Raw genomic sequence first — 12,465 nt, forward strand, 5'->3', positions numbered from 1 at the left:
CAGGAACACCATAGAGTTCGCTGGGCCCTGGAAGGGCTTCCCTGGCTACTGAGGGTCTCTGTATTCCTTTGGGCTCCCCAGTTGGGTTAGAATGACCCACATAGGGCAGCCTCCCACAGACCTATACCATCAGCCCCAAAACCAGCAGCCTCTCTCCTGGGCACATCCCAGACTCCAACTGTGTGTGTTTTAGGCTGATGGAGAATCCAGTCGGCTGGGAGATGGTCAGCTACTACTTGAAGTGTCTAGAGAATGACTGTAGCTTCAATCCCTAACCTCTCTGCTGATAGCCCAAGATCAATCTTACTTCGGTTTTTAAAAAGGGAAATCTGTATGGCACTTGTTCTCTGAAGAGTTGCCCTTTAAGGCACATACGTATGCCTTGCTTGTAATATGCTAGGCTTCAGCAGCCAGTCGCCGTGATGGCTTAGTAAGAACTGGTATTGAGATACGTCTCAATAAACGACTGTTGGAACTAAAAGAAACTCCTGTTAAAGCAGGGCTCAGACAGCTTTGCCAGCTCTTTCCAGTCCGTCCAGGTTGCTGATGAAGTGTGAAATGGACACTGATACCTTGTGGGAGGTTGCACTGTGCATTTATGGAAAGGGAACTGCTTATATGCCCCAACAGCATTTACCCTCTAATCTTCATTGCACTCCCCCCTCCATGCAGAGTTTAATCATAAAGTAGTTCCTAAAGTGGGGAATGCACAAAATAAGGGGCAGCATAATTTTAGAGCAAGTGAATGTTTAAGCAATCCACATACAATGCATGTCCTTTTTTGTTCATCCTCCCCCTACTCCTGCTTTTGTTTTAGGAAATGTATATTTTAAGGCGGAGCCGCATGTGTGAAGTTGTTCTCATGAAGTCAGGAAGTAGAGAAACACACTGAGGAGGGGCATATGAGGGGTGTTTAATGCTACAGGAATAAGCACTGGCTCCACCCCCTGTGTGTAGGAGTGCGCTCACCCCGCTGAGGGTATGCACTGCCAGTGCAGTGGCCATCCTCATCGCCATTCAGAAGCACCTTCTGTAGAGGAAGAAAGGCCCATGTTCCTCGTACTCAAAGCGGTGGACCCACAGTGGTTGGAAACCCTGAAGTGAGGCCAGGATGGAGCCACCGGTCCACACGGCACTGTCTCTCTCAGGCAGCACGTTTACCTGCGGGGTGTCATTGGGACACATGCTACTTAGTTCCTTCTGCAGACGGTTAGGGAAGCCACTGAGCATCGTGCTGCCCCCACACAGCAGGATGTTCCCCATGAGGTCCCGTTTGAGGGCGATGTCACACTTGTTAAGGCAGGACACGGTCTGGGTGTGGAGGCCCAGCTGCATGGACTTGATGAGAGACGGCTTGAAGAACATCTCTGAGCAGAGGAACCGTTCCTGGCACAGCTGGATCTCCTTCCCATCCGGCAGCACGTAGCGGATCGTATGCTCACTGAGAGGGACTTTCTTCTCCTCAGTGGGATCCAGGGCCACAAAGCAGCATTTCTTCTTGATGTCCTCCACGATGCCCATCTGGTCCTGGGTGAATTCGTTCCCTGCACTGTTCAGCAGGCCTAGCAGGTAGGCTGTCAGGTCAGAGCCTGCGTAGTCCAGCCTTCCGGTGATGCTGGGCAAAGGATAACCCTCGTAGATGGGGACCACGTAGGACACGCCATGGCCAACCTCCACCACCAGGCCGGAGGTCCTTCCATAGGCGTACATGGACAGGCGCGACTGGTAGGCGATGTGCATCGCAGGAGTGTTGAAGGCTTCAAACAGCATTTCAGCATATTTCTCTCTGTTGGTGTGTGGGCTCAGCGGTGGGTCTGAAACCAAGACCGCATGCTCCTCCGGGGCGATCTTCATCTCTTGTCGGAAGAGATATTCCCAGATATCCTGCACAGTATCCCAGTCCACGATGATGCCATGTCGCAGAGGGTTAACCAGCTTGAGATGAACGTTTGTGTTGTTGAGTTCCTGTCCCACAAATGTCTCCTTGCGATTATCCCCAGTCTTGGCGGTCTCCATGTAGGGCTTGCCCACCATTGTTGAGATCTTGTGGGTGGGTCTTGGCAGGCCGGCAAAGCCACATTTACAGTAGCCAGTGCCCAGGTCCACGACCACTGCTTTGGTCACCTCCTGCTTGGGCCTCTCCTTGGCTGCCTTTGATTCAGTAGGTTCTTGTGGCTCTGAACTCCTGCGGCGGACCCACACGGCCCGCTTTGCCGGACCATCCCTTAAAGAGGCAGTCTGGAGGGCCTGTGTCTGCAGGGGGGCCTGGTTACCCACCTTCTTGGTGGGCCCATCCCCCATGATTGCTGCCGGTGGAGCCCACATGTTGTCAAGAGCCGCACCACTCTTAGAAAGTTCTCAGTCCCACTGGATTCAAGGCCTGAAAGGCCTACATCAGAGGATACCCTGAGAATTTTCCCAACAATGACATCACTAATTATGATGTAATCTGGTGACCTGGGCTTTCTAGATGTTGCAAACGCTTATCCTGTGTTAGGGTACATTTGGGATATTGTTTTTGAAATGGCTCCCCTTTTCCTAAATTTTGTAACAAGACTGATTTATTCAATTAATTAATATTTCTTGAGTGTCTGCTATATACAAGGCGGCTGGGAATTCGGTGGTGAAAAAAAAAAAACAGACAAAATCCCTTATTCTAGTTGGTGGGCGGTGGGGGTGACAGACAATAACCAAAATGAGCATTAAGAGCAAAAGCAGGGTGGCAGTGCTAGTGTGGCCTTGGCAGAGCTTCCTGAGAGGGTGACGTTTGAATGAAGACCCGCAGGAAGTGAGGGAGAGAGCCACGTGTTTGTCAGGGGAACAGCAGGTGCGGGGGACTGGAGGCAGATATGTGAAGAGTTAGATCAGGGGTCAGCAGGCTGCAGTCCAGTCCAGTCCCCAGCTTGTTGGATTGGAATACAGCCGTGCTCATTCATGTTTGTATCGTCCATGGCTGCCTTTGCAGTACAGCAGTAGAGCTGAGTCACGGCTTTGAAGACTGTATTGCCCAAAAAGCTGAATGAAAGTAAGTATTGACTGGCCCTTAAAAAGTTTGCTGACCTCTTGAGTTAGAGGAGGAGCAGGAAGACAAATGTGGCTGGCATGAAAGGAGTAAGGAAAATTAGATGAGATGGGGTGGGGGAAGGCGAGCAGCTCACGGTAGGCCTCATAGGCCAATGCGAGGATCATGGATAAGGTCAGAAAGCACTAGAGGATTTGATGCAGAGCACCGACACCATCTGATTTAGATGTTAGCGGGATCCTTTGCTGCTATGGTGACTATGTCAAGGGCACTAAGGGTGACACTTAGAACAACCTTAAGAGGAATTATTTTTGGATATACATTTGTACACTTACTGTGCCTTCATCAGGGTCATTGGCTAGNCCACCACCAGGCCAGAGGTCCTTCCATAGGCGTACATGGACAGGCGCGACTGGTAGGCGATGTGCATCGCAGGAGTGTTGAAGGCTTCAAACAGCATTTCAGCATATTTCTCTCTGTTGGTGTGTGGGCTCAGCGGTGGGTCTGAAACCAAGACCGCATGCTCCTCCGGGGCGATCTTCATCTCTTGTCGGAAGAGATATTCCCAGATATCCTGCACAGTATCCCAGTCCACGATGATGCCATGTCGCAGAGGGTTAACCAGCTTGAGATGAACGTTTGTGTTGTTGAGTTCCTGTCCCACAAATGTCTCCTTGCGATTATCCCCAGTCTTGGCGGTCTCCATGTAGGGCTTGCCCACCATTGTTGAGATCTTGTGGGTGGGTCTTGGCAGGCCGGCAAAGCCACATTTACAGTAGCCAGTGCCCAGGTCCACGACCACTGCTTTGGTCACCTCCTGCTTGGGCCTCTCCTTGGCTGCCTTTGATTCAGTAGGTTCTTGTGGCTCTGAACTCCTGCGGCGGACCCACACGGCCCGCTTTGCCGGACCATCCCTTAAAGAGGCAGTCTGGAGGGCCTGTGTCTGCAGGGGGGCCTGGTTACCCACCTTCTTGGTGGGCCCATCCCCATGATTGCTGCCGGTGGAGCCCACATGTTGTCAAGAGCCGCACCACTCTTAGAAAGTTCTCAGTCCCACTGGATTCAAGGCCTGAAAGGCCTACATCAGAGGATACCCTGAGAATTTTCCCAACAATGACATCACTAATTATGATGTAATCTGGTGACCTGGGCTTTCTAGATGTTGCAAACGCTTATCCTGTGTTAGGGTACATTTGGGATATTGTTTTGAAATGGCTCCCCTTTTCCTAAATTTTGTAACAAGACTGATTTATTCAATTAATTAATATTTCTTGAGTGTCTGCTATATACAAGGCGGCTGGGAATTCGGTGGTGAAAAAAAAAAACAGACAAAATCCCTTATTCTAGTTGGTGGGCGGTGGGGTGACAGACAATAACCAAAATGAGCATTAAGAGCAAAAGCAGGGTGGCAGTGCTAGTGTGGCCTTGGCAGAGCTTCCTGAGAGGGTGACGTTTGAATGAAGACCCGCAGGAAGTGAGGGAGAGAGCCACGTGTTTGTCAGGGGAACAGCAGGTGCGGGGACTGGAGGCAGATATGTGAAGAGTTAGATCAGGGGTCAGCAGGCTGCAGTCCAGTCCAGTCCCCAGCTTGTTGGATTGGAATACAGCCGTGCTCATTCATGTTTGTATCGTCCATGGCTGCCTTTGCAGTACAGCAGTAGAGCTGAGTCACGGCTTTGAAGACTGTATTGCCCAAAAGCTGAATGAAAGTAAGTATTGACTGGCCCTTAAAAGTTTGCTGACCTCTTGAGTTAGAGGAGGAGCAGGAAGACAAATGTGGCTGGCATGAAAGGAGTAAGGAAAATTAGATGAGATGGGGTGGGGAAGGCGAGCAGCTCACGGTAGGCCTCATAGGCCAATGCGAGGATCATGGATAAGGTCAGAAAGCACTAGAGGATTTGATGCAGAGCACCGACACCATCTGATTTAGATGTTAGCGGGATCCTTTGCTGCTATGGTGACTATGTCAAGGGCACTAAGGGTGACACTTAGAACAACCTTAAGAGGAATTATTTTTGGATATACATTTGTACACTTACTGTGCCTTCATCAGGGTCATTGGCTAGGCAGTGAAATTAGACCCTAAAAAATCCCGCTGACAACACTGAGGCTTGTAGGTGCGTAGCTCATCCAAGGATATCCAGCCAGGAGTAGCCAAGCTCTCCTGACTGTGGCTTCCTCCCCAGGATGTGCTGGGACACAGCTTGATGGGACCTAGTATGCATCTCTTAGGCTGCTTGGCCACCATCTTGCATGCCATTTCTGAAGCTGGACACATTGGTGTGGATGCCTGCCACACTCAGGGCAGAATCCAGCCTTATGTGATGCTACACCTTGAACCTGATCCCAGCCCTTCATAAAAGAGGCAGTCACCACAATAATGGGCTTTCTCCTTTAGAGAGGCTGTGGGTCCTTCTTTCAGTTCCTTTGGGCTATGAGAGAAGAAAAGGACCAAGTCCAGTCTCATGAAGTTTGTGACTATCTGATGGGGGCAGCAAGGTGTCATCCCAAGGACGAATCTGTTTCTTGCTTCATTGGTTAGTGGGTGAGATATTGGCATGGGATTTTGAAGGAAAAATAGGAAAGTACTTTTGATACCTGGCTGCCTGAAAAACAGTTTAATTGCCTCTGCTGTTCAGGGATTTGCATGGACAACTCAGATTGTTTGACTTTATTTCAAAAGTGCTGTATATGGTAACCAAAGGCATATGTAATTTAAAACCCTCCATTTTTTTTCTCCCCAAACCCTACTTGAATTTTGAGAAATCTATAGCTGCTTGGTACCTTTTGACTAACCTGGACTCCTAGAAGAGCCTATATTAGCTTCCTGTTTCTGCTGTAACAAATTACCGTGGATGTAGTGGCTTAAAGCAACTCACAGTTACTATCTTACTGTTTTGGAGGTCAGAAGTTCATAATTCTTCTTAGTAGACTACAATTAAGGTTCTTTTAGGGCTGTATTCCTTCTGGAGGTGTAGGAGACAATACTTCCTCTTCCCTTCTCCAGCTCCTAGAGGCCACCTGTGTTCCTTGGCTCATGTCCCTTCCTCCATCTTAAAAGACTGAGAGTCTCAGACTACAGCTATCATTGTCACATCTGTTTCTCTGCCCTTGGCCCTCCTGTATCCCCCATATAAGGACCCTTGTGATTACATTGGCCCCACCCAGGCCATCCAGGATACTCTCCCCATCTCAAATTCCTTCATTTAATCCCATCCACAGAATCCCTTTTGGCATGAAAGTTAATACACTCACAGGTCCCAGGGATTAAGATGTGGACACCTTTGGAGGACCCTTTCACCTGTCCTGTGCCTCCCTCTTCTCTAATACACTCCAAGCCTGACATGCTCTGACTCATTTGCTCTACCTGGGCTGCCCAGGCTTGCCCATCTATCATCTGTCATTGCCCTTTCTGCATTTGTGTGTGGAAGAGGTGATGCCTTAGCATAAGGCAGTTATTCTATCTAGTCTGTAAGATCCTTGAGCATAGGGATTCCCCTCACATTCTCTGAGCAAAAGCCAACGAAACACTTGCCCTCCTTTTCTTCACCTCTCAGTTTCACCTGTTGGGTACTCCTAATCAAAACCCTGTTTCCCCTAAGCTTCCTGTTACCCTCTGTGCCTCTTCTCTCCCTCTGTGGATCAGCACACGGTTAGCGGTAATGATGGAAGAATGCAGAGACTGTTGACACCGTGCCCCAAACCTCCACTGCCTAGCACACAACCCCCCACAACTGTCATCAGCTCAGGTCTGTGTGGGCTCCCTGGGGTCCCTAGTGAGGTCTCTCTAGGGAGAGGCACCCTATATTGCTCAAAATATGTTGGGCCACATTTTCTAATGGGATCACACCTACTTTTAGTCCTCTGGCTCAAGATCAAAAAAACCATGGGATGACCCCTTTTTGAAAGCAACCCTGGGCTCAACCTTTTTTTTTTTTTTTGAGACAGAGTCTCGCTCTGTTGCCCAAGCTGGAGTGCAGTGACGGGGTCTTGGCTCATTGCAGGCTCTGCCCCCTGGGTTCATGCCATTCTCCTGCCTCAGCCTCCCGAGTAGCTGGGACTACAGGCGCCCGCCACCACGCCTGGCTAATTTATATTTTTAGTAGAGACGGGGTTTCACCGTGTTAGCCAGGATGATCTCGATCTCCTGACCTTGTGATCTGCCCACCTCGGCCTCCCAAAGTGCTGGGATTACAGGTGTGAGCCACCACACCTGGCCAACCCTGGGGTTCTTTTCTATAGTGGAGGGAGAGAACATGGAAAGGTGAGATTAAAGAACACACTTCTCCCTGAGGTGCATCCTGGCTCCTGGCTTCAGTTTTTGAGACACTACCCACCCTTGACCTTTGGAGGAGAGGTGAGCCAGGCCCCTGGAAGTTTAGCAGCTATGGGAGGGAAAAAAAGAAAATCTGGCATGGCGTTTCTTCTCATGAATCACCTGTAGTTTTTCTTAAAAATTATTGGAGCCCACCACAGCCTTTCCAACTCTTGAATATGCTGGAGAAACCCTGAGTCAGGAGCTCCCAACAAAGAAGATCCTTGCCAAACAGGCACTTTGAGCTGCTTTCTCACAGCTCAGACCCCAGTGTAGACACTCAGGTCCCAAGACTGTGCCCATTTCTCTGAAGTGGAAGGGAGAGGAGCTGTCTTCAGGGGGAGATGTGCTACTGAGCAGGCAAATCTGGATCCGGATGCTTCCCCTTCCACGTGCTCCAGCCCAGTGTCCCACAGCCTAGTGGCCTTTGGGCATCTCTAAGGCAGCATGCCCCAGATGGAGCTCATTCTCTCCCCGCACATGCCTTCCCTTCCTCCCCCTGCATTCCGTGTGTGTGTGTGGTACCACCATCCACTTAGCAGCTCAAGGCAGAAACCTGGAGGCCATGGATACGGGTCAAATTGGCGAGGGGACATAGCAATATGGTAATCACATTCAAACAACATTTCAAGTAGTTTACACAAAGTCATACAGATTATAAATAATAAATCTGTGTTTGAACCCAGGTCTTTGGATTCCAGTTCCTTGGTCTTCCCTCTGCTCTGTACTGCCTTTCCGTAAGGAATGGATAAAAAGTAGTCTCTGGCAGTCCATGGGCACTGCCTTTAACTAGCTTAAGAGTTGTCGAGGAAGAATTTGCTTGCCCTGTAGAACTTCAAGAGTAGACGCAAGACCAATTAATGGCTTCAGAGAAGTACGCATGCCAATCCAGTGTGACAAAACGTTTATCACTCATGGCTGGCCAAAATGGGGTGAGCTGTCCGTGTCAGACTACTGGATGGGATGTTCTAGAGGGAACTGAAGGGTCCAATCCTCAGCTTCTGTGATTTCATGATCCCACCACAGGGCATTTCTGGGTCATAATGTTCATAATTGTAACCTTAGAAAGTTGTTACCCAAATAATATAGTTGAATGCTGCCATGTTCCAAGAAACAATTCAGCAGGCTGGGTGTGGTGGTTCACACCTGTAATCCCAGCACTTTGGGAGGCCGAGGCTGGTGGATCATGAGATCAGGAGTTCAATACCAGCCTGGCCAACATGGTGAAACCCCGTCTGTACTAAAAATACAAAAATTAGCCAGGCATGGTGGCAGGCGCCTGTAATCCCAGCTACTCGGGAGGCTGAGGCAGGAGAATCGCTTGAAACTGGAAGGTGGAGGTTGCAGTGAGCCGAGATTGCATCACTGCGCCCCAGCCTGGGCGAAAGAGCGAAACTCCGTCTCAAAAACAAACAAACAAAATTCAGCAAAATCCTCACACGTTCCTCATTAATGCATTCTTACACTCTCCATGGCAGTATTTCTTAACTCTTTTTCTCCCATACATGTTGCCTAATCAATTCCTCGGGCACCTCTGCTTGTCTTAATTCTCCCAGAAAACTTCCTCAGGCCCGGTTGCTGCTTTTCCCCTTTTTTTCTTGACTCTTCACCACCAAAGCCCTAATCTGCCTTTTTGATTTTGTAGTGGGAAGGGGCAGCTTAAGTTGCAGGTCCCTTTGGCACTCTAGTGAATTGGTCCTTTCTGGATGACAAGCCATCTTTCTTTGCTTGGGTACAGGTAAGGGATTCATCCTTCCCTCTGCCTCACATCCCACATCACAGGAGCCCATGAGGGAAGGCCTCAAATGCCAGAGTAAGAGCTTGGATTAAAGTGAGGGATGGTTGGGGAAACAACAGATTGGATTCTGTTCTACTTTCTAAATTTCTCTAGAACCAGGCTCTTCCTCGCTTCCACACTCTCACAGCCCTAGGTCAGGCCACCTTCAAGTCTCATCGGAATTTCTCCAATGGCCTCATTTTAGGTCTCAGCTTCTAGTCTTTCCCCTCCCATCCATTCTCTACATTACAGCCAAATGCCGATCTTTCTAACATCTTTCTTTTTCTTTTTTTCTTTTTTTGAGACGGAGTCTTGCTCTGTCTCCCAGGCTGGAGTGCAGTGTTGTGATCTCAGCTCACTGCAACCTCTGCCTCCTGGGTTCAAGCAATTCTCTGCCTCAGCCTCCCAAGTAGCTGGGATTACAGGTACCTGCCACCAGGCCTGGCTAATTTTTGTGTTTTTAGTAGAGACGGGGTTTCACCATATTGGCCAGGCTGGTCTTGAACTCCTGACCTTGTGATCCACCCACCTCGGCCTCCCAAAGTGCTGATAGGATTACAGGCATGAGCCACTGCGCCTGGCCCTTTCTAACATTTTTCCTAGAGGGCAAATCTGATCATTCCCCTGCTTAAAGTCTTCATAGATTTCCTGGCTCTCCTCAAGTTAGTCTAAACGTACTCCTGGCATTTGATGCCCTCTCTACTTGGCTCTGTGACTTCTCTAGCTTCATCTGTTTTTCCAAACACTTTCACTGCGGGAAGTTCTTCACTGTGCCTCCATCTGAGCCTTTGCTCAAGCTGTGCTCTCTGCCTGGGATGTCTTCCCCTCCTTTTAACTACTTGACAAATACCTACACCTCTTCCAGGATTCAACTTAAGCATCACCTCCTCTCCAGAGCACCTTCTGACTGCCGGTCTCAAATGAGTTCTCCAAGTAGACTTCTTCCTGCAAACCCATCGGCACCCATTCCATTTTCTTGTCTAGACTGGGCACTGCTGGTGGCCTGGGTTTTCATCATCTACCACTGGCAGGCTGCACTGGGCGGGACCTACCACATACTCCAGTAAATGTTGAAAGAAGGGAGGAAAGAACTCTTGGGGCCATCAGCGGGGCCTGGTGCATTGGAGTTTGATGAATTTGGGTTAAGGTACAAACACCCCAAGTGCTGTTTGCTCTTGGGCAAGTCCTTAGAATTCTGAGCCTCATTTCCTCAGCCCTGCCTACCTGCAGAACAACACAAGTGAAGTACCTAGTGCAGTGCCTGCCTTACTGGAGGGGCTCAAATATTTAGGCCCTCTCCACCAAGACGCAGAAGAGGAAAGGTGTCCAGTAGTGAGCAGGTTAGGCATGGAAATGCAAGGGGGTTGAGCAGAAACCTCTGAGACCCCAGTGTGCTTGGATTTCTAAAACTCCCGACACGTGCTCTGTCCTGGAGCAAACTTGAGTTACAGAGATGGGGGTGACACACCAAGAGTCGGCCAAAGCCAAGCCCTCCCCCGCTGCCTGAATGGACCAGCCCTGAGTGACATCACAATCCCAAGTGGTTGCCATGGCACTACTGGGGGTGGGTGTCTCATTTCTCCCCAGGGAGCTCTAGGCTGTGGATGTGAGAAGGGGAGTGAGAGAGGCAGATGGCGACAAGGAACAGCCCTATGGCCCTGGGCACGGCTCAGGGTGACCCTGGAGAGGCAGGAACACGGCCAGGCTCTGACGCCGGCCTCCGGGACACAGGTGCGGCCACTCAGCTCAAGATGAAGCCCAGGAAGGTGCGCAAGATCAAGGCGGTTGTCATCGACCTGGGCTCCCAGTACTGCAAGTGCGGCTACGCGGGAGAGCCGAGGCCCACCTACTTCATCTCCTCCACCGTAGGAAAACGCTGCCCCGAGGCGGCCGACGCTGGCGACACCCGCAAGGGGACCCTGGTGGGCCATGAGCTGCTCAACACGGAGACACCTCTCAAGCTGGTGAACCCGCTGAAGCACGGCGTCGTGGTGGACTGGGACTGCGTGCAGGACATCTGGGAGTACATCTTCCGCACGGCCATGAACATCCTCCCCGAGGAGCACGCTGTGCTGGTCTCCGACCCTCCGCTCAGCCCCAGCAGCAACCGGGAGAAGTACGCAGAGCTCATGTTCGAGACCTTCGGCATCCCCGCTATGCACGTGACGTACGTCGTTGCTGTCATCTACTCGTACGGCAAGACCTCGGGGCTGGTGGTGGAGAGCGGCACGGCGTCTCGCACGTGGTGCCCATCTCCGAGGGCGACGTGCTGCCGGGCCTGACCAGCCGCGCCGACTATGCTGGGGGTGACCTCACCAACTACCTGATGCAGCTGCTCAACGAGGCGGGCCACGCATTCACGGACGACCACCTGCACATCATAGAGCACATCAAGAAGAAGTGCTGCTATGCGGCCTTCCTGCCCGAGGAGGAGCTCAGCCTGGCCCCCGAGGAGCTGCGCGTGGACTACGAGCTCCCGGACGGCAAGCTCATCACCATTGGCCAGGAGCGCTTCCGCTGCTCTGAGATGCTCTTCCAGCCCTCCCTGGCGGGCAGCACCCAGCCGGGCCTCCCGGAGCTCACGGCTGCCTGCCTGGGCCGCTGCCAGGACACGGGCTTCAAGGAGGAGATGGCCGCCAACGTGCTGCTGTGTGGCGGCTGCACCATGCTGGATGGTTTCCCCGAGCGCTTCCAGAGGGAGCTGAGCCTCCTCTGCCCCGGGGACAGCCCTGCGGTGGCTGCAGCTCCTGAGAGAAAGACCTCCGTGTGGACCGGCGGCTCCATCCTGGCCTCCCTGCAGGCCTTCCAACAGCTCTGGGTCAGCAAGGAAGAGTTTCAGGAGCGGGGCAGCATGGCCATCTACAGCAAGTGCTGAGCCTGGGCATCTCCACAGACAAGGCCCCCAGCACAGCTGGCCACAGGCCACTCTATACACATTTACAGAATTTCACATAAAGCTTTACTCTGAAATGACTCTTGTCTAGTCTGGGTTTCTTGCTTCAATCTGATAGCAGAGGGCTGGGGGGAGTCGGCCTTAGAAGTGGCAGCACCTTTTGCACTGGAGGTGTGGGCTGTAAGGAAGGGGCTACCATACTGGTTCCACCCCCTCTGCCTGCCTCATGATGGTGACATCATCTCAGGGCCTAGAAAGTGGCCTCCTGTTTTATTAGCACCTCCAGGTTCAAAACCTGATCCAACAGACATTCCTTATCGCTCACTCAACTTAGGGGGTTGGCTCTGATGAAGGGACTAGCTTGGGTCACCTAGCAGTAGGTTGGAGGAGACGCACAGCTGGGTGTCCGACTCCAGTCTCTTGTTTCTGCTGCTCACAAGTACTCCCAACCTTAACAC

General features: G+C 51.3%; 2 protein-coding genes across 2 annotated transcripts; one reads left to right on the top strand and one right to left on the bottom strand.

Annotated features, from left to right (window-relative positions):
* Positions 1 to 889: 889 nt before the first annotated feature.
* Positions 890 to 2,415, bottom strand: LOC108532555 (actin-like protein 7A). The gene has a single exon (XM_017876686.1). The coding sequence runs from the start codon at positions 2,323 to 2,325 to the stop codon at positions 1,018 to 1,020; it is 1,308 nt and encodes a 435-aa protein (XP_017732175.1). The 5' UTR covers positions 2,326 to 2,415; the 3' UTR covers positions 890 to 1,017.
* An 8,073-nt stretch (positions 2,416 to 10,488) lies between these two features.
* On the top strand, positions 10,489 to 12,080 carry ACTL7B (actin like 7B). Its single transcript, XM_017876687.1, is given in 2 exon segments — positions 10,489 to 11,337; positions 11,340 to 12,080. Coding segments are annotated over 2 exon segments (1,242 nt in total). The 5' UTR covers positions 10,489 to 10,745; the 3' UTR covers positions 11,990 to 12,080.
* Positions 12,081 to 12,465: the final 385 nt, after the last annotated feature.

The sequence above is a fragment of the Rhinopithecus bieti genome, unplaced genomic scaffold (genome assembly GCF_001698545.2).
Source record: "Rhinopithecus bieti isolate Rb0 unplaced genomic scaffold, ASM169854v2 scaffold_9663, whole genome shotgun sequence".
Lineage (NCBI taxonomy): Eukaryota > Metazoa > Chordata > Mammalia > Primates > Cercopithecidae > Rhinopithecus > Rhinopithecus bieti.